At 36.5% G+C, this 21,624-nt stretch overlaps 1 protein-coding gene across 13 annotated transcripts in view; it reads left to right on the forward strand.

Moving 5' to 3' along the window:
- The window catches only part of Cd36l2 (CD36 molecule like 2), a 54,954-nt gene extending 34,153 nt beyond the window's left edge, over positions 1-20,801 (forward strand). For 3 of the 13 annotated variants that reach the window (XM_087655692.1, XM_087655693.1, XM_087655699.1), the window contains exons 10-14: positions 544-662; positions 1,644-1,717; positions 2,231-2,285; positions 3,220-3,384; positions 13,789-16,353. In XM_087655692.1, coding sequence (XP_087511818.1) covers positions 544-662; positions 1,644-1,717; positions 2,231-2,285; positions 3,220-3,384 — 413 coding nt within the window. In that variant the 3' untranslated portion in view covers positions 13,789-16,353. Of the gene's footprint in view, positions 1-543; positions 663-1,643; positions 1,718-2,230; positions 2,286-3,219; positions 6,690-13,788; positions 16,354-18,259; positions 18,622-20,232 lie in introns of those variants that run through there. The other 10 variants (XM_087655690.1, XM_087655689.1, XM_087655688.1 and 7 more) reach the window with 5 other exon arrangements.
- The last annotated feature ends 823 nt before the right edge of the window (positions 20,802-21,624 follow it).

A 21,624-nucleotide genomic window follows, 5' to 3' on the forward strand; every position in this document is an offset into this window, starting at 1 on the left:
GAAAACCATACTGGCATTATGCCATGTTGTTTTGATGGTTACAGAGAAAGAAAATTTCCCAGCATTTAGTAAGTTTTCTAATCATCTGCCATTATCGTAGTGCCCCTGCCTCTAGAAAGCAGAGAATAAAATAAGTTGTTTTTGTGCCCCTACAGTAAAAAGGGAAAAGCCCAGACCTCAAAGTCATCCTTGTCATGTTTGTATTGATCATGGAATAATCATGATAAAGAAGAACAAACTACTGAGATGCTCAGTGTACGAGTAGCACCACTCGACTGTTGAACATGTTCCAATTGGGTTCAACAGTGAACATTAGAATTTTGGAAATTAGTGTGTGAAGAAACAGACAACTGACTGTTTAATAAAATGTCACAGTTGTTTCTTATTTTGCGGAATACTGACTGCATGTAATGCTTTTACTATCAGCATTCCAGAAACAAGTGTATCTTAATCTACCAAAGGCTATCCTCTAGCAAATATTTTAAGTCATATGTGAGTTGTGCAGTAATCTACTTCCAATTGTCTCTTTAAATGTGTCTTCAGGAAAGCCTGTGTACATTTCTCTTCCACATTTCCTACATGCAAGTCCTGATGTCTCAGAACCTATCGAAGGCTTGAATCCTAACGAAGATGAGCATAGGACATACTTGGATGTGGAACCCGTAAGTCATTGTCTTACTGACTTAATTAATATTCCTCTAAGTTAAAATAATTATCTTTGGATCATACCCTTAAGACCAGTGAAACTGTCAAGGAGAATAAAACTCATTTCTTCCTATTTTGATGTATGAATGGCATGAAATTTATTTTTGGTTTCAGCAAATGGAACTTTATAAGGCTTTTCCTGGAACCAAGGAATTCTAATAATAAAAGTTAGTGTAATTGTCCCTTATTATTATTATTATTATTACTATGACTATTATTATTATTTCACTTAACTAGATTTGCTTTTGTAAGGAATCATTGCTATTGGAGATTAAAGCACATTGTGATTATATGTAAGTTTCAGACAAAATATATAACCAGAATAACATATAACAGTTGCTCTAGTACTACTATTAGCATTTAAATTACCTTGATAATTATCTTTTTGAACCTTTAAAAGGAGAATATGGATATACTGAATAGTCTAACGCTTGTTAAGCAACCATGCTCTGGAACTGACCCTCAGCATCTGCGAGCTATGGACTTACAGTTCTCCTTAAATAACAGATGTCTGTAATACTGTTCTTTACTGATATCTGGGCTCTGAAGAAATAAATATTTGGAAATATAGTTCAGCAACTACATGAACTGTATTGGCCTTTTTGTATTGTTTTACTAATGTTCTTTCTTTCTGAACAAAATTGTGTTTATTTCACAATGTAAAGGAAACTATAGTTAGCTAAGACAAATTCTCTCACCATATTTATGTATATATACATGCATACATTATGTATATAGATACAATTATGAATATAAATGCAGGTAGAACATGACCACTTATGTACATTATTCATTTAAATACTCTAATTTTTCAGCCTTAAGAATTCTTTCATTTTTAAATACAAAATTACTCTCTTTGAATAATAGAAAAGGCAAAATCTGACTATTCTAAAGGAATGTTTTAGAAGTTTATAGTTATTTAAATTTGTTCTTTTCAGATAACTGGATTCACTCTACAGTTTGCAAAACGACTGCAGGTCAACATACTGGTCAAGCCAGCTAGAAAAATAGAGTGAGTTTCCCTAACAATGTTTTTTATTAATGCATTAGTAGCACTTCCTTATAAGATTGTAAGTGAATGAAGAAAAATGGAAAGAACGTCTTACAGTTTTTCATATTTATGCTACTATGGAATTGTTAAATGTCTGAGACATATTTTACTTGAAAGAGAATCAGATCTGATGCTTATTGAAATAGTCTATTTTAACTACTATTAGTTGGATACTGTTGAGGGTACTTCTTATGTACCCTATATCCAATTATTAGTACTGTAACTTCTAGGTCATGTACGTTTGTAGACTAAAATATGTACCTGTGAACCCATAAGATATAATTAGAAATCTATATTAGATATGTGAATTGAGACTATGAGAGACATTTCCATTAAAATTGATTCATTGACTAGAACAAAACCAGAGAACTTAAGTGATATACAGGAATAATTGATTTCCAATAGCTTATTTACTCTAAGTATATTTTAGGTATGTACAAGCATACTCACAATTATTTTCGATGTATATTATAGACCACTGAAGAATCTGAAGAGACCTTACATTGTACCTATACTGTGGCTAAATGAGGTTAGTGCTTCATTATTCATTAAAATAATTTTTATGTAAAACGATTTTGTTACTTAAAATGACTCTGCAGCAGTGGGTAGGAGAGTATGGGTGTGTGGGCAAGCGCTCTCATACAGGCAAAGGGGACGGGGAAGTATAGTATAGGAGGAGGGGTTGGTGGATGTGTAACCAGGAAGGGGGAGTATCATTTAAGATGCAAAGTGGAATAATCATTAAAAAATAAAAATAAAAGATAAATAAAATGAGATGTAGTACATATAATATATATGTACTCAAATATAATGTATTTACACTGCCTGTGCATATGCTTGTACACTTTGATATATCTATTAGAAAAAAAACTAAATTACATTGAACTGTTTGTTAAATTTTATGGTTTCTTTTTCAGACAGACATATAGTTTTACATGTTTACTTGTACTCAAGAAACAAACACATATGTAATAGCACAGAATTCATGATTCATTGAATGTAATCGTGACGATAAAAACCAATTATTCCTAATCAAGGCAGGTTAGACTAGACTCACAATCCTATCGCCTGGTAAACTGTCTTGCTGTAAGCTACTAAATTCATTAGTCACAGAATTAGAAAATGCATTGCACAAACCTTCGAAGGAAGTACAGCTGTTGACCTTTGCCCTTTCTCCCTGACACCGGGAAACATTTGGAAAGTTGTGAAATAGTTCAAAGAATCTGAAAGATCAAATGGATGCTCATGCACTGCCGAGCTCTAGGCAGCCTGATCAAAGTGGGAAGGGAGTCACTTCGCACATCAGCAAGTGCAGTAGGTCAACTTCAGACGGGAAGTGAATTTTACTGCCTTGCTGACACAGGTAGATGACACCTATGTGAATGTTGAAAGGAGAGAATGGCATAAAGTTATTTTGTTTTATTAATTTAACAAAATAACGTTAATGGTTATCTTGGTTGCAGACTGGGACCATTGGCGATGAGAAAGCAGAAATGTTCAGAAACCAAGTGACCGGGAAAATAAAGCTCCTGGGCCTGGTTGAGATGGTCTTACTTGGTGTTGGAGTAGTGATGTTTGTTGCTTTCATGATTTCATACTGTGCTTGCAGATTTAAGAATGGAAAATAAGTAAGTGCTCATCAAAGTATGTATCATTTCATCAAAGTATGTTTTCATCTCATCGAGAAGGGATTATACATTAAAGCACATATATACATTTCTGCACATGTTTAGCCAGCTATAATGTCTTAATATATCCCAACTTTTGATGTTATTGTTGTAAAGAAAATTGAGAAGCAAATGATTATTGAAATCATCATTACCACAGGGAAATGAACACAATTATAATTTTTGTCCAAATTAATACTTGCTAATTTCTTTTATTTTAAGAATTATTAAAATTATACCTTATAAAAATTATAATTATAAAAATTTTAGTAGATAGAAATTTATAAGAACAAGATGTAGATGTAGCAATATATAGATTTTGATTAACAGAGGCAAAAGAAATTATTACCATAAACCCTGGGTGGATGCTTGTAGATGCTAGCCTTTCTTATTCCCAAGTAGAGCTTAATAGCACAACATGCTGATGATGAATTAAAAGCCATTTTCTGAGAATTAGAATAAAAAATTACAAGATAATAGTATAATTAATTGATTGAGTGACTCAGTTTTGAGAGAAAGTATGGTAATGTGGATAATACATAAGAGTCTTGGCTAAATTGTACAGGGTGTTTTACATAGTAATGACCACTGTGACTAGATATCACTATCCATGTTTCTCTACATGAACAGAAAGGGAAGCTTAGCATACTTCCCCTAGCCTAAGTGGAAATAAACTTTGAAATATAAATCTCCAATTCTATTAGAAAAAATGATGAGGAGAAAATGCTTAGTTTGAAATTGTATTCTACTTAAGCCAAAAATTAACCATAACCTTTGTCTTGCAGAAATTTTGATTTTAATCCCAATAATTAATATTGAACACATACCGATAATGCTAAATATTTTACATGAATTATCACATCACTCCTGTGTAAGTCTCCAGTAACCTGGAGTAAATACTATGGTATTATTCCCTGGAGACATTCTGTAAGATTAGAACAAATGTCACATTGTCCATGTTGAAGTCTAAGATAACCATGTCAATGTTTTCTAAAGTAATGTGGAAGTTAGCTAACAGTATTTATTGTATGGGAGTTGAGCATCTTTATGGTGTGGAAAAAGCAACTCAATGTTTTGTTCTGGATCATTTGTTTCACTCTAAAATTCTTTTGAGCGCCATGTGTTTAAAATGTTAACAAGACATATGAACAATGTAATGCATAAAATATGAGGCAGAGACATGGCAGTTGGTTATGAGCACCATTGCTCTTCCAAATGACCCTTTCCCAGCAGGTAGCTGCTAACTCCAGTACCACTTGTTGGCCTCCACGGTCATTGACACATACATGACGATGGACAAAGAGACGTGCAGGCAAAATACCCACGCACATAAAATGAAAACTTCTCAATCAATTGCATGAAAGACATTTATTCTCAATAAAATATGAGAAAAATGTCTCCTCCAAAGTTAAATACTTTAATATTTCTCATTAGCCCATCAGTGTTATAATGGAATGCATGTGTACACAAATCAATATCATAGATCAAACAGAATATCCATTGAAAAGTTATCAAATCCCTGCTCAAATACAAAAGCAAGTCTGTATAAGCTACTGGTTTATTTAGTTAAATGAATAACTTCATCATTGTTTAATGATCCTTGAATATAAGGTTTCTTAGGTTCATATAGTACTAATTGATAACAGAATTAAAAGCTCTTAGTACCTACATCACTGTGTCTATTTAATCCATGCGTTCCACTGTTTTAAAGACAGAAATATATCACCTCTTAAAGACCGTGCTTTCAAAAAACAGATTCTTCCTTGGCAATAAATTAACTCTACTAGACTCACAATTATGAGACTCAGGTTTGATGAAGCAATCATTTTGTAATATGTTAAAAGTTATGTCTCTGAGAAAAGTTGTGCACAATTTTAAGGGGGGTTGGATGTACAAAATGGAGTTAGGTAGCGCGCTAGGGAGAAAGTGACTTGCTGCTGGGGAGACTACAGTAAGCTCAGTTGAAAGCTGTACACGTATATCTCTTCATGGAAGGCAGTCTTGAATGTATGAGGGTTGTCAGTAGCCAGTTTAATTGACTACCCTCCCTGCTCTCAGTATGCTTACCTCTTGGGAGTTAAGGATGCAGCTTTCTACGTGTCCTTCTTGAGGAGGAGCATGTATCTCCCTTAAAATGAAACTGAAAGGTGACTTCTCTCTTTAGCATGAGATACTGTGCTGCATAACTGAAACTATCATATCTCGATAGAATATGATATGTATGATGTGATATATGTGATATAAGACTATTTTGCCTTTTTATTATCTCACTGCTCTCTGATTGGTAATGTCTCTTCTGTAGTGGATGAACCTACTTTATGCACTAGCTACATCTTTGGTAAAACCAATCTCCAAAACGAAGACTTAATACATGCTTGTTTTTATAAAACACACCTATCTGTAGTTGAAGAAATGGTGATGTGCGCTCTCTCTCTCTCTCTCTCTCTCTCTCTCTCTCTCTTATTGCAGATATATATTTATTTATATACTGCAATAAGTAACAGCATATTTCGAAAAGATTAATATGTCACTAAGCCTATATTTTTTAATAAAATCTTGTATTTTTTCAAGTCCATCATCTGCAACTGAGTGGACTTCAATTTCTGCAGAACCAATTATCTTTTTTGGTTCTGATTGACGATTTATTTTCCCTGTTGGCAAGTTTCAAGAATGTATATTCTAAGAAATGTTTTGCTCCTCATCGAAGTAAACTGTTATCATGTCTGGGGTGGCCCTTTCATTTATAGCAAATGTTCCTTGTGACTGTCAGCACATGATATGTCATAAGGATTATATCATTTTAAAGATTTAAGGATGAAAAATGAACAATTCACATATGAACCATTGTTGATATATTGTTTAATCCTCTCCCTCTCTGGTGTCCTTGGCAACAACAAGGCCAGGTATCACAGATACTTTTTTCTTTTTACTTTCTTACACAGAGCTTATATGTTCTGTTCCTCGCCATGAAATGAACTATTTTTAGCACATTTTAGCTCTTTATTTTAAGTATGTTGTCAAGTTCCATGCTGCCTAGCTCTTTTAAAAACTGAGTAGGTTTTTCTCTTTCTGCTCAGCTGCAACTAATGTAACTTCAGAGAGCTGTTATAGTGTTAAAAGATGTAATTTATTATAAATGGATTATGATATAGAATCTTACAAAAGCTAGAATGGGCTTTAAATATATATTTGTGGTAATATATTCTGCTTTCATAATCACCCAGAAAGAACTGGTTTCTAACATTAAAGATGTTCTTAAGTTCAAATGTTTTCTCTAGTTACTATTGTATCATGATATGTTTTATTATTATTATTATTATTATTATTATTATTATTATTATTATTATTATTATTTGTGGAAGTATTTCATCTGAAGTCTTACATCATTCTGAATCATTTAACCTGACTTCTCTGTCTTAATCCAATTGGAAATGGATGTTTTGCTTTAATTTTATAGCAGGAATGTAAGAGTGAAGGCTAACGTCTTTCCAGGACACAGTGATAGTTGCTTTGCTTCCTTTAGCAGAGTAACCTATTTCAAAGAATATTAGTCCCAATAGATTCTAGTATAGAAGACAAAATAAAAGCAAACATTTGTGTTGTATACATAGAAAAAGAAAGGAAAAGGAACTCTCTTGACTAGATACAAAACTTATCAAAAACAGCATGACAGTTTGGGGCAGGACTGCTGGGTCAATGGTTAGAAGTGCTTGAGGTTTCTACAGCAGACCTGAGTTTGGTTCTCAGCTCCTATATGTCTGCTCATAGCCTCATATAACTCCTGTTTAGTTGCTACAATGCCTGCCTCTCCTCTGCAGCCTTCTGTGTGCATGTGACACTTATACATTTATACACTCAGGCATGTATGTGCACATGGAATTTAAGAGGGATGGAGGAGTGTATGAGAAGGTTGTAGGAGAGAAAGGAGAGTGGGAAATTATGTTATGGTAAACCTCAAATTTAAAAGAAACCTTCTCTTTCTCTCACTTTCTTTTTTCTTTTTCTTTTTTCCTGCTTTTTGTTTCTGTTTTTGCTTTTGTTTCTGTGTCTGTTTTTGGTTTTGGTTTTTTATTTTGGCTTTTGATAAAGAGTTTCTCAGGGTTGCCCTGGTGGTCCTGGAACTTGCTTTCTAAGACTGTGGACCAGGCTGGTCTAGATTTGCTGTCTCTGCCTCCTGATTGCTGGGATGAGAGGTTTGCACTGAGTGGTAGGATTAAAGGCATGCAGCACTCCCAAAGAAACAATTTTAATAAATAAACGGTAAAATTTAAAGAACTTTAAAAAGTAATCACATAGCATCTAGGTGTAAGTTTTCAGGTTTATTTGTAAGTTCTATTAAAAACCTCAGGTTGAGCTAATAGCTCTTAGGAAGGATCTTCCGGATATCTGAAGGTACTCAAAACAAAAAGACTTGCTTCTTTTCTTTTAATTAGGATGGGGAAATCATTGCTCTAAGATATTGAGAGAAGTAGCTTCACCAGAGTTCAGAAAAAAAGTGCGATCACATCACACGCCTGCAGTACAGGATTAACGAAAGATGCATTGAAAAAGGAAGGAGAACAGTTCATATTACTCCCATCAGCTTTTTGGCAAATTCACTGAGAGAATCATGGGCAGAAAGAATTTTTACCTACAAGGGAAAATCAGACTTTGCTGTAGACTTTAACATCAGATGTGCAACAGTATTGGGAGACACCTGTCTTACATGTCTCATAGAGAAAGCTGATACGTTCTCCATGACTAGTGAGTCAAGCACCCCAAGTTCCATGAAGGTGGACTCTATGTACAGCATGCAGCAGTCTAGGAAATCATGGTGGCATTAGACTTCAGGAGAAATGCAACGATATGGAGATTTCTATGACTATGAGCTTCAGACATGGCCCAGTGTGCACTTGCCAGTGGTGACATGGTTTCTTTGTGTAGCATTATGGACTTCTAGCATCTTATAACACTGAAACAGGCAGACAAAGTGGCCCAAATACAGGTCATCTCTGTGCGGATTCTTAGCATAGCATTTAATGACATTTTTACACAGAGTCTATAAAGAATGGACAAAAGTGTTCCCTTCCTCAATTGTGTGAATGTTGGTGCATGAAGCACAGTGCTAAAACCATCAGGAAGCATGAAGTGTGGAAACATGCGGACATGGACAGGCTGCTTGGTAAGAATTCAAATAGCTGGCCTATAGATGTTGCAGCAAATTAAAAATATAGAGAAACAACTGAACTCAGTAAGAAAAATCTATGTGAGCAGTTAAAGTTTGATAGAAATTGAAATATCAATAACATTCCAAGATATTGGATCAAAGAAATACAAGAGATAGGAAAAAAAGAGTGTCAGGTATTGAAGACATGATAGAAAGATGGATAACTCCATCAAAGAAATGTTATATGAAAAATACTGGCACAAAAATATCTAGAAAATCTGAGAACATATGAAAAGACCAAAAATAAGCCAAAATGAGAATAATAAGAATACATGAAGGAGAAAAAAAATAGGTCAAAGGCACAGAAAATATTTTTAACCAAATGATAGAAAAAAATGAAAAAAAGGGCCCCAATTCTAAAGAAGAACATGTCTACCAATGTACAAGAAGCATACAGAACACCAAATAAACTGGACTAGAAAATGATATAACTAGAGCACACAATAATCAAAAGACTAGACATATAGAACAAAGACAGAATAGTAAAAGCTCCAAGGGAAAAAGATCAAGTAACATATACTGACACGCCTATTAGAATTTTGCCTGACTTCTCAATGGAGACTCTAAAAGACAGAAGGGCCTGAATAGGTGACTCTACAGACTCACAGCACAGATGCCAGCACAGAGTAACATACCCAGAAAAACTTTCAATCAATGTGGATGTCCTAATAATAAACATGAGCGACTCTAAAGTCTCCTAAAGCTGATAAACACGTTCAACAAAGTAGCTGAATACAAGATTAAGCAGAAAAACCAGTAGCCCTCCTGTATACAGATGACAAAAGACCTGAGAAGAAAGTCAAGGGAACAAGGCCTTTCAAAAGAGTCTTAAACAGCACAAAATGTCTTGAAATAACTGTAATCAAGCCAGGGAAAAGCTATGATAAAAATCTTCAAGTCTTTGAACAAAATATCAGAAGATGGAAATATCTTCTTTGCTTGTGGATCAGTAACAGCCACACAGTATAAATGATTCTACCAAAAGCAATCTGTAGATTCAATGCAATTCCCAATAAATTCCAAAACATTTTTTATAGATCTTGAAAGAAAAGTTCTAGTTTAATGTAGAAACAGAGAGAGAGACAGAGACAGAGACAGAGAGAGACTGAGAGAGACAGAGAGACAATACTGAATTATGATAAATAATAGAAGAACTGCTAGAAGTATAAACATATACTTCATGGATATAGTAATAAATTACAAATTCAGAAACCTATGAATACCTCATTTTTTGATAAATAGGCCAGAAATATATGATGGAAAAAGAAATCATCTTTACCAAATGGTTCTAGTCAAACTGGATGTCTGCAAGTAGAAGAATGCAAATAGATCCATATCCATCACCGTGCACAAACATAAGTTTAATGGGGTCAAAGAGTTCACTATAAAAACATATACTGAACCTGATAGAAAAGAAAGTGGGAAAGAATCTTAAACTTATTGGCACAGGAAAAGATGTTCTCAACATAACACTGTTAGCATGGCAAAGGACACTGTTTATTTTATAATGCAGCAGCCTAGAGAATGGGAAAGATTTTTACCACCTGTGCATTTGATAAACAGCTAATATTCAAAATACATACTCAAACAACTAGGTACCAAGATACCAGACAACCCAATTAAAAATGGAGCACAGATATAAACAGGAATTCTCAGATGTGGAAACACAAAAAGTGTTCAACATCCTCACATATCAAAGAAATGCAAATCAAGATGACCTTCCAACTTTCCTGATTCAAGTTCCCATCTTATCCCTGTCAGAATGATTAAGATCACTAAAACAAGTGACAACTCATGCAGGTGAGGATGCGAAGTAAAAGGGTCACTCCTCCTGCGCTGCTGATATGCTTGTGAACTATACAATCACTATGGAAATTAGCATGGTGATTCCTCAGCAAACTGGAAATTTATCTATCTCAAGATGCAACTATACTACTCTTAGACAGATACTCAAAGGGTACTTCATCCTACCATGGAATCATTTACTCAACCACGTTTTTTGCTGTTTTGTCCATAATAGTCAGAAATTGGGAAAAACTTAGATATCCCTCAACAGATGAATGAATAATGATATGAGGTACATCTAAAAATGGCCTAATACTCAGTAATTTAAAAAAATGAAATCATATAACTTGAAGATTTATAGATGGTACTAAACAAAACTCATTGAGTAAGGTAGCTCAGATCTAGGAAGGTAAGTCTGCTGTATGTTAACTTAATTCACTTAAAGGAATATTAACTAGTAAGTAAATGTTAACCAAGCTGTAATCCATAGATCTAGAGATCTTAGGTAAAGGGGAGGGGTCTGGAGAAAAGTAGGGATCTCCCTGTGACATTTAAATACAATAGATTTTACAGACAGGCTGGGTGTGGGTGGGAATCAGAGTTCAGTAATCAGATGGAGGGATATGAGGTGGAGAGAGACTGGGGGGTGTTGCGCCCACCTCGTCCAGCAAGGAAGACGCAACACCGTCGGATCCTTCTTAACAGCCTTTATTGCAGGACCACCTCTTTTCTGATATAGGGACCTCAAGCAGCAAAAGCGCTCGCCTTATATAGACAGCAGGCTGAGGCTATGCTAATTGTCCTTCAGGGATTGGCGGAGCATGAATCACCTCATTAGCATGGTACTGCTCCCTCATTAGCATATTACCAGCCAACTGATACCAGGTGCAAAGCCTGCGCATGCGCAGTACCGTTGTTAACCACAGGAGGGTGCCCTACATCTCCCCCTTTTTTGTTTAATAAAATGACTGGTCTAGATCTGGGTGTCACATCAATCTTGTCATTGCTCCTGTCTTAGGTCGTTCTCATCCAAACTCGGCCTTATCCGTCATAGAGTTACCCTATCGCCACTGGGCCCCAAGCTTAGGTTGGTCCAAGCTTGAGGAAAGTTGCCTGTCTCTGGATACAATGACTCCACATGACAGTGACAAAAATAATCTAGGGCGAACTCTTAATCTTTCAAAGAGGCCAGCCATATGTTGGGAGAAGCACCCTTTTTAATGGTGGTCATAGCCTGGTAAACAACCACTTTAGGTCTGGCATGTTCTCTTTTTAAACAGCCAATAAGCCAGAGACCTACTCCGCATCCCAGGAGGACAATAGCTCCCCAGGCAAACATGCCCGTCCACTCCTTAAAAAGGGAGAAAGCATTGGTAATACATGAGGTCAAATCTTCAACTGTGATGGGGTCCAACCTAGTGCTGTTGAGGACAGCAATCTGCATCAGCAATTGTCTTGATAGTTGCTCTGCTTTCATGGACCAGTTTCCTTTCATGTAATTCAAGATTTCTTTGTTGAGAATGCTGAGAAAAGTTAGATCGGAAAGAAATAATGCATAAACTCTAAAGGAGGAAATGCAGGACAGCTGTATCATATGATACAGTGCTTCAGTTTGTTCTTGAACTAAATCTATGAGGCAGTGACCTTTGGAAAAAATCACTGGATGTTCAAAGAAAAATTGTAGCAAAGGATCCTTAGGATAATGATTGTCAAACTCTCCATCAAAACTGCAGCGTAATATGGCCCAATCATCTATCAAGGCACACAATGTTTCTATCTGAGCTGTTGTATATGGTATAGTAATTTTCTTGGGTAAAATACCAAAATGCTGAATACAAGATTTTACGCCTAACACAGCAAGCTGTGCAACAGCAGAAGGGTAATATTCAAGGGTCTTATTAATCCCATCTCTTTCCACACCTCTGGGCAAAAGGAAGTAGGTTTTGTAGGCTTCACCATGCTTTTATGTTGAGGGTTATATGGAGGTGCTGTTGGTATAACCGCTTTCTTGCCTAATTGTCTGCCTCATTGCCACGTGCACTAGCATGTGGCCAGTCTGGATCATATCTCTCCCTCTCACACTGAGCAACCTCTTCCTCAAGATCAGCCTCATCATCCCAAAATCCAGTCTCCAAAACACCGAGTCTATCCTTCATGCTACAAGGTTTGACTGCCAATTCCTACATATGAATGCATGATGGTGTGATCTCCAATACCTCAACAAAGAGACATTGCCTTAAAATCTTTTAGAATCCTGATTTCTAGGATAAAATTTCCATAAAAATATCATCCCAATTTAGACCTGTTTCCCTAGATTGGCTCATGCCACATGTTGTCTAGAATGACTCCGTCTAAATTTACTAGTTTTATGTCAACTTTCTGTTACCAATGTTACATTTTTTAACCATATCCAATAACTTAAAAGCCAATGGTCCATAACCAAGGCATGTAGAGAATATTTATACATTTAAAACCAGTCAGAAAACAAAATTGAAGTGGCTACACATACCTTAGCTACAGGTGCAAGGCTCCAAAGGCCGATTGAAACTGCTTTTTTTTTTTTTTTGGTTTTTTTTTTTTTTTTTTTTTTTTTTGGAGCTGGGGACCGAACCCAGGGCCTTGTGCTTCCTAGGTAAGCGCTCTACCACTGAGCTAAATCCCCAGCCCCGAAACTGCTTTTTTAAGAGAAGCACCTTGTCACCTGCTAAATCTCCTTGAGACCAGGAATCCAAGTAGGCACACTCTATACAATTTTCAAGACAAAAGTTTATCTTTTTGTTTGATTCTCCTGAATAAAATTTTTCAGGTTATCTACGTCTATCAAATCTGATCAGTATGACTCTGTGAGGTTTCCAGAGCCTAATCACATACCTAGCAATAGCCTCAACTTGAGCCACAACAAAAGCTGCACTGACCCCATTTTTTATCTCTGCCTTCTCTCTGTTCCTTTTATCTCCTTTTCTTTTCTTTTTTTCTTTCGAGACCTTTTCTCCCTCTGACATACTTTCTTGTTGCTCTTCAAGGACCCTCTGACCTGTCTTAAGGGCTTCCTCACATCGTTTATCCTCCAAGCAGGCTGGGACCATTTGCCAAAGAGGTTTTGGTCCGGGCTCAAGCTTGCCCTCTGTGGCTTCTCTATCCCACACAAAGAAAAAAAGAAACAAAATTACAAGCCCTACCCACAAAGGATCCATTGGAAACAACATTGCAGTAGTTCATAAACCTTTCGGCCTCTATACCAAGGCTTTCACCTTCACAAACCTTTCAGCCTCTATACCAAGGCTTTCATCGTCTCTGCTTACCTCCAGAGAACTTTATCCATCATCTCTGCTTACCTCCAGAGAACTTTATCCATTGTCTGTGCTTACCTCCAGAGAACTTTATCGTCCCTTATCTGGGAACTTTACCGATGTCGCTGTCCTGAAGCTGAAAAGTTCTGAAATCCACGAGGATGTCCTCGGTTCCCCGTACAGGCCACCAGTTGACACACCCACCTCGTCTGGCAAGGAAGACGCAACACCGTCGGATCCTTCTTAACAGCCTTTATTGCAGGACCACCTCATTTCTGATACGGGGACCTCAAGCAGCAAAAGCGCTCACCTTATATAGACAACAGGCTGAGGCTATGCTAATTCTCCTTCAGGGATTGGTGGAGCATGAATCACCTCATTAGCATGGTACTGCTCCCTCATTAGCATATTACTGGCCAACTGATGCCAGGTGCAAAGCCTGCGCATGCGCAGTACTGTTGTTCACCACAGGAGTGCACCCTACAGTGGGCAGCAATGGGTGCTCGGAGAGATGGTTGAAAGTGAGGGGTGGTGGAAATCTAGTGCAATGAAAGCTTCCTGAGATCTTCAGAGGTGATCCTAATGAGGACTTCTCATAATGGGGAATACAACATCCTGTGCCCAGGTAAGGCTTCAAGTGGCAGAACTAGGTTAAGTTCAATTGAGTTGTTGGACAAGGGAGTTCTCTGGAAATCCCCAAATAATCCAGGCTATGGTTAAGACCACCAGTTGTTCTCTGCAAATGGACAGAGAGGTCCCATTCTTGAGGAAAACACCCACACAACTCATTGAACATGGAGAAGTCATCTGGTCCCTACATGGAGCCCTCACCCATAAGCTGTAATCTCTTTGGCATGGCAAGGTACTTTGCAGGCTACTGAAAGAGGAAGATAGATACTGACTTAGCCACAATACATTTGACCTACAATCTCTTCTGCTTGAAAAATATGCTAGAGAAATGGTAGCACAGAACTTGTAGTAGACAATCAATGCCTGATCTGACCTCACTTCATTAGAAGCAATTCATCCCTGACACTGCTTTCATTTGGTAACCAAGAACCAGAGACTGGACAGCCCAGAGACAGGATAAAGCCAAACACTGCTGGTCAAAAATATCAATAAAATGATACTTAATGATATTCTGCTATACTCCTAGAAAAATGGCTTATCCATTCATCACCAGAGAGGCTTCCTCTTACAGCATATGGCGATCTATGCAGAGACCCACAGCCAGACATTATGTGGAGAGAGACTCTAGGTCTCCACCAAATCTTTCCTCTCTGAGCTTAGGGAATCCAGTGGACAAAGAGTAGGAAGGTTTGTAAGACACAGAGATAGAGAACAAGGCCCTCTGAATCAACTAAACAAGGCTCATATGAGTTCACAGAGATTGAAGAACTATGCGCTGGGCCTACATGGGCCTACATGCAGGTCCTCAGAGTACAATATGGCTATTAGCTTGGTATTTTTATGGGAGAAAAAGTGGATATCTGACTCTTGCTCCTACTCTTGGGATTCTTTTCCTCTTATTGAATTGCCATGTCCAACTTTCTTCATATAATAGTTTTTGCCTCATCTTATTATATTTTATTTTGTCTTGTTAATTTGTGTCTCTTAGAAATTTGTTCTTTTTAAATGAGAAACAGAAAGAGGGAAACTGGAGAGGAAGGGAGAGAAGAGGATGTGGGCAAGAGCTGAAAGGTGAAGATGGAGGGAAACTATAATCACAATATATTATACAAGAAAAGAATCTACAAAAAAAGAAAATATTCAATCTCAGAATAAATATGGATATTTACTTTAGATGGCAAAAAATGATCTATTGATTTTTTTCTTTTGAGTTTCCCATTAAAGACATAATATAAGTAAGGTAGTACAGATGTAAGTGAATGATAGATGTGTTCAACAGTATACATGTAAACATCTATTTATACACACATGTGCATGTGTGTGTTCATGGATTTTAAAATTCTGTCTTGCATATATGGAATGCAAAGATATTTTCCTGTAAATTATATGAGGTTGGAATAAATGGAATAGCATTAGTGCTCAGTAGATAGAAGCAAGAGATTCTTGAATTCAATGCCATCTTGTGTAGTGGTAAAAATAAAAAAGGCACTTGTTGCAACTGGTTCCCATGCCTACTGCTCCACACTTTCTCTCCCAGGCTCCCTCTAACCCGGGCAGTCTGCAAACGATTCACTTACAGTCTGCTTGGCAGATTTCCATCATACTAGGCATACACTTACCAATTTTGTGGTGGCCCGGTACATCTTACCACCACACACTCTCTCAAACTCAATTAACTTTCATGTGTGAAAGAACACACCACACAATAACCTCTGATCCAATTGATAAGATATAATTTGCCCGTCTAGGCATACAAAGTTCTGTACATACCCACCCCTTAAAAATAGTCATAACACCCTGTATCTATGCATAGAGAAGAATCTTAACATCTGCTACCATATTGTCCCAGCCCTTCTCCTTCCCCAGCTCTCCTCCCTTCTAAAACCTCTGTTCCCTCCTCGATTCCTTTTCATCCAATGACAAACTTCGTTTTATCATCTGCCTTCACCTGCATAATGACATCAACCTATAAGCTTGGACTAATAGAAAGACAGTACCTCAAAAAAATTAAACAAACAATTACTAAATAAATAAAATATTTAAATATTCCAGGTTTGAAAATTATGTTTACTGTACTGATAGGCAGTGAAAATAAGTGGTATTAAGAGAGGATATTTGCATACTGGTAGTTGTTCATAAATTCTTTTGTGGTTTTTACTACACACAAAGACAATAGCATTTAATCAAGATGAATTTTTTTAAACAAAATCTCTATTAGGTTTACTTGGAACACTAAAGCTGCTCCTTATTAATTGAATTTAAAATTCAATCACATCTGTAAATGGGCTCAGAAAAGTCAACAGAAATTGAGAATAGGTACTTGCATGCTGCTGCTCCAAGTACACAAAGAATTTGAATTACTGGTTAACTTTGAAAAGTCTTGTGTAAAATGACTGAATACTCAGGATTATATTAGTACACGTACAACAGCTGTCAGTCTCTTAACTTATCATCGTCTGAGCTACATCATACCCTTTCTGGCTACAGTTCACATAGCCCAGATCTTGGTGTTCCAGGCACAGGTCAGTGGTCTAGCCTGAAGCCCTGTGTATTTGAGATGCTGAAGCTGTTCTCCTGTGGCCTTCCTCTTTTAGCTGGAAGGATTTGAACTGGAATGCTATCCACTATGGATTTCCCATTAAAAGAACTCAAAGCCACCTGTGTAGTTTTTCTTGTTATTTATATGTTGTTGGGATGAGCTATGTTAGTGACCTAAGAGAGAATGTATTTATCTCTATCAGATTCATATAGTAATGTTTGGCAGTTTGTTTGTTTCATTTTGGGACTCCAAGCTAACTATACTATTTAAACTGTTAAATTTTTGTTTAAATGTTAAAACTTTGCTCTTGTTAACATGACTCTGACTTGTTGTATTTTTGTTACATTTGGCTTCTGCACTTCTTGAGGTAGCTACTTTAAGTTTATATCGTGTGCTCAGGAGTCATTTCCATTTTTCTTCTCAGATATTCTAAGACAGTACTCAATAAGACTTCTATTTCCCCTAGGTTTGAAGGGGGCTTCAATACAGCTAGGGCATGTATAAATATTTGATACTATCATTGCTTTAATTATCTGAATTCTGGGGCCCTAGCAGCCTCCATATCATCTAGAAACTTGTTAAAACTGCAGAATCTCAGGTTCCATGACAGTTCAAGCTAGTAGTGCAATGTAGTACATGACTGATTCACATGTGCCAAAGGACTTGAAAAGTGAGGGATGAAATCTTGAGAAGCCGGATTACCTGCACGACTTTTATTTCCCTGTTGCTGGTATTAAGTTGATTTATGATCAGAAGGACATAGAGATCAAAGCTGGATAAGCATATTGAGCTGAAATGAAATCCAACCGACTCGAGAATGTCACTATAAATATTCTTCTGTTTGTCATTTTACCCCGTTCAGCCAGGAAAATGATATTCGCAGGCAGCAATAAAGCTAATCTGGATGGCAGAGTGGAGGGTAAAATGGTACGAACTTTATGGTCCCTGGGTTTGCTGGAATGTGTTATGTGATTTTCTCAACAAAGTGCTTGACAAATAGTCATATTTACTGCACTAAGCAGAGGGCAGGTGAGGAGGAGGTTACAGACACTGAGGTTTGATGTGTATCTTACAAATTTTGCTAAAACAGAAACAAGCCACTTGGAAAAGCAAGCTTTCAGGATCCAGTAGTTCTGGGTAGATATTCTGTGTTCACAGAAAATTATAATAGTTAACAGTTGTTAATATTGGCAAATCTTGGGCTGGATCACAGAGTACTAGAGCAGTGAGCAGGAAGAACATAAAGACAAAGAGAAGCATATGGTGGCCTCCTGAGTTGTACTGTACAACAATATACCCAGAGTGGCAGGCACAGGAGCTTAAATGAATGATGGATCAAGGTACCAAGTTAAATGTATTTCTGCCCTAATCTTATCTTCATTACAGACAGCTGAGTCCTAATGCATTTTTGGAAAGAAGCGTCTGTAAAGAAACCTGGGAGAGGGAAGAAGTATGAAAAGTAGTTTCACATTCTCGCTTCTAGCGATTAAAGAAGATAATTTAGTTTTTGGTAAGCTTTATGGGAATCAACACTAAAATAGACATAAGAAAAGCTTTAACATTTCCCGACATAGACTAAGAAACAGAATTTTGAAAACTTTCTTTTGGCTGGGGTCAATTTGAAGTTTCAGCATGTATCAATGTTACATATTTACCAATAGATATCTCGGAAACATTCAAACAAGTTTACAGTTTATTGGTTTCTGCAACTGTGTCTGTATGAATTAAAAATTCAATATTATATCCTCCATTCTTTGTCTTCCCATGTTAGCCCACTCCCAGTATACATGGAGATTGTCTAGAAAAGTAAGAGGGGGATCTGAGGCCAAAGGAAATAGAAACTGTAGATAATGTCTTGTCAGGATACATAATGTCCCTTTGCTGTATTATGTATCTTTTCTGTTTTATTTAAGAATTGTAGCTCTATTAATAAAGGGGAAAAGCAAGAGTAGATCGAAATGTGGGAGAAAGTAGCCAGGTTAGCCTTCGAGAAACATGTTGCAGTTTTGTTGAAAATATCCATGGATAGAAGTAGTAAATGTACATGAGAACTGAAATGTGTAGGACACATGTATCCACATGTGTCATATATGAGACATAATTTCCCCCTGCTGAAAACATGCACTTTACAAACAGATGTGGCCTGGTGTACCTGGTCCATGATCTTTCTCCCATTTCAACAGTAAATTTTCATGCCATACACCTTGTATATTTTATTCTTACTTCCTCAAATTCAAATATACAGAGAGAGAGAGAGAGAGAGAGAGAGAGAGAGAGAGAGAGAGAGACATATATGGAGACAGAGAAGGAAGGCAGAGATGGAAAGACAGGGAGAGACAGAGGGACAGAGACAAAGAGAGACAGAGAGACAAAGACAGAGACAGAAAGTGATAGAGAAGAGACGGAGAGGGTGATGTCTGTGCTCTGTTCACATTTATAAACCTATCCTCTCTGGCCTGGCTTCTCACTGAATCCTTTCAGCTAATTAATACATTCTTTTTATATTTTGTTTGAGATATTTTGTTCTCATATTCTGTATGCCTAGTGGTATACCAGTAAGATGCCATTGGGTCAAATTAATTGTCTACTTGATCCTATGGCACATTCTGAGATTAGAAAATAAATTTCTTTTCATTTAGAGAAAATAAGCATGCAGAAAATGAAGGAAATTCAAAAGATTGAGCAAATTATAAATGTTACACACAGGAAAGAAGCTTGAATATTAAGTAAGATTTTAGAAAGACTTTACTTAGTTAAGAAAGACATGCAGATGTTACTGAAATATAGATGTGTGGGGTGTGGAAGTCACTGAGATAACAAGGTGTGCTACAGAATGAGTGAAAATCCTGGAATCCTAAGGTAAAAGAAACATATACAAAGGCAACCATGAAACGAACAGGTTGATGTAGAGTTTTAATCATGAATAACAGGAATTGGGGTAAATAGTTATGATTAACAATTTAATCTATTGACACATTAGAAAAACAATGAGCAAAATTCAAAGATCAGTGTCTTTTGTTGGATGTCTGAATTTTAAATATTGAAAGTAGATTTGACTTAGTTTTATATACATGCTGAATAAGATATTTATCACTACTGATAATGTACTTAAGCTTCCCTAAATAGGAATTAGGTATGTTTTCCTTATTAAGAACCTGGTTGAAAACATAGTTTCTGATTATTTAACTTGTGTATGATTTTTTAAATGCCTAAGATATAAAAGGGTCCCTAACAAATTGCTTATCGTCTGAAATGTCAGTTGGCTCCCTATTCTCAGGATTCCCTTAGCAAATCACACATCCAATTTGAATAGTTCATGATTTTCATTACAGTAAATATCTCTTTTCTTGACTCCATAGCTACAGTGGAAGTTCATCACCAAATGTTCCTTAAAGTTCTTGCTGTAACTCTGTGAAAGTCTTTCTTAGACCTCAACCTTCCATTAAATTCTTCACCCATGGCTAACTTTAGTCATCATCTTACAATATGCATATAAATCTATCCCAACTTTTCAGAATCATCACATCATAGTCTGAATACTTGATTGTCAAAGAGAAGTTGGAAGACATTACTAACTGTGACAAGACAGTGATGGTCCCTCAAGACTGGTCTTCATCCAGCTTGTTCAGATACATTTAGAAGGGAAAACACTGCAAATTCTAACTATTATTTGTCGAAGGACTTGTCAGACAATGGTTTGATAATCTAAAGAAGCACAAAGGAGCTTTCAGGTCCATGTCAACTGCTAGAAGAAGTCATAAGAACATGGAACCGATAGGCAGCTGTAAGCAACTCCCTCCTTGCCTTGCTGCAGAGAGCCCTCAGGACCATGATTGTAGCACTTTTAAGATTTCATGAAGACACACAGATTTAAAAGCATATGTTTTAAATGCTAATTAAAGAATTAAAGAATTTCTCAAAGCTGAAAGCTTTTTGGGTTGTCTCTGGAGCTACCAATAGCTACAAAAATCTTGTTCTAGCTTCACTTCTTGTAGCACCACTACATCTCTATGGATTGTAGCACATCTACAATGCATGTTATGGAATCAATCTAAGTCTTCATCATGAGAAAATAAAGAAAATGTGATACACACCACGTCTATTATTCTATAAAGTATATAGTGTATAGACACAATGGAGGTTTATTCAGGAATAAGAAATAAAATTATCTTGTTGGCAGAAAAGTAGATGAAGCCATATATGATCATATATAAAATGAGATAACTTAGAGATTCACAAATCTATAGGATGATACCATCTTCTAGCCTCCACGAGCATGAGTACTCATAAGTGTGAGTGTGCATGACACATATACACTCACACACATATGTAAATAAAATTTTCTTGAAGAAGAAAAGTAAGGGAAATATATCATGCACAGATAAATGCTCAGATGCATATATTCATGTGTACATACAAACAAACTTAGTGGCATTTGAAATGCCATTTACACTTTCTTCTCTTGTGTTTTCATATAGTACTTGTATCACACTGGCAATAACCGAATACTTTTCTCTCTCCACTGTGTGCCACATTCCTCAATTACACATCCACAGAAAGAGGAAGGGAGGGCAACATAATGGTAGATATGGTGAAAGCACAGGAAACACCTGGAAATAAAAAATGTCTTATGAAGCTTACCACTTTGATGAGCACACATTGATAAAAAAATTACCAAAAATAGGAAGAAGTAATTGTTAAATATGCTGACATAATGAAACCTTTACATTTAAGAACTATAACAAACCACA

The sequence above is a fragment of the Rattus norvegicus genome, chromosome 4 (assembly GCF_021556685.1).
Source record: "Rattus norvegicus strain SHRSP/BbbUtx chromosome 4, alternate assembly SHRSP_T2T, whole genome shotgun sequence".
Lineage (NCBI taxonomy): Eukaryota > Metazoa > Chordata > Mammalia > Rodentia > Muridae > Rattus > Rattus norvegicus.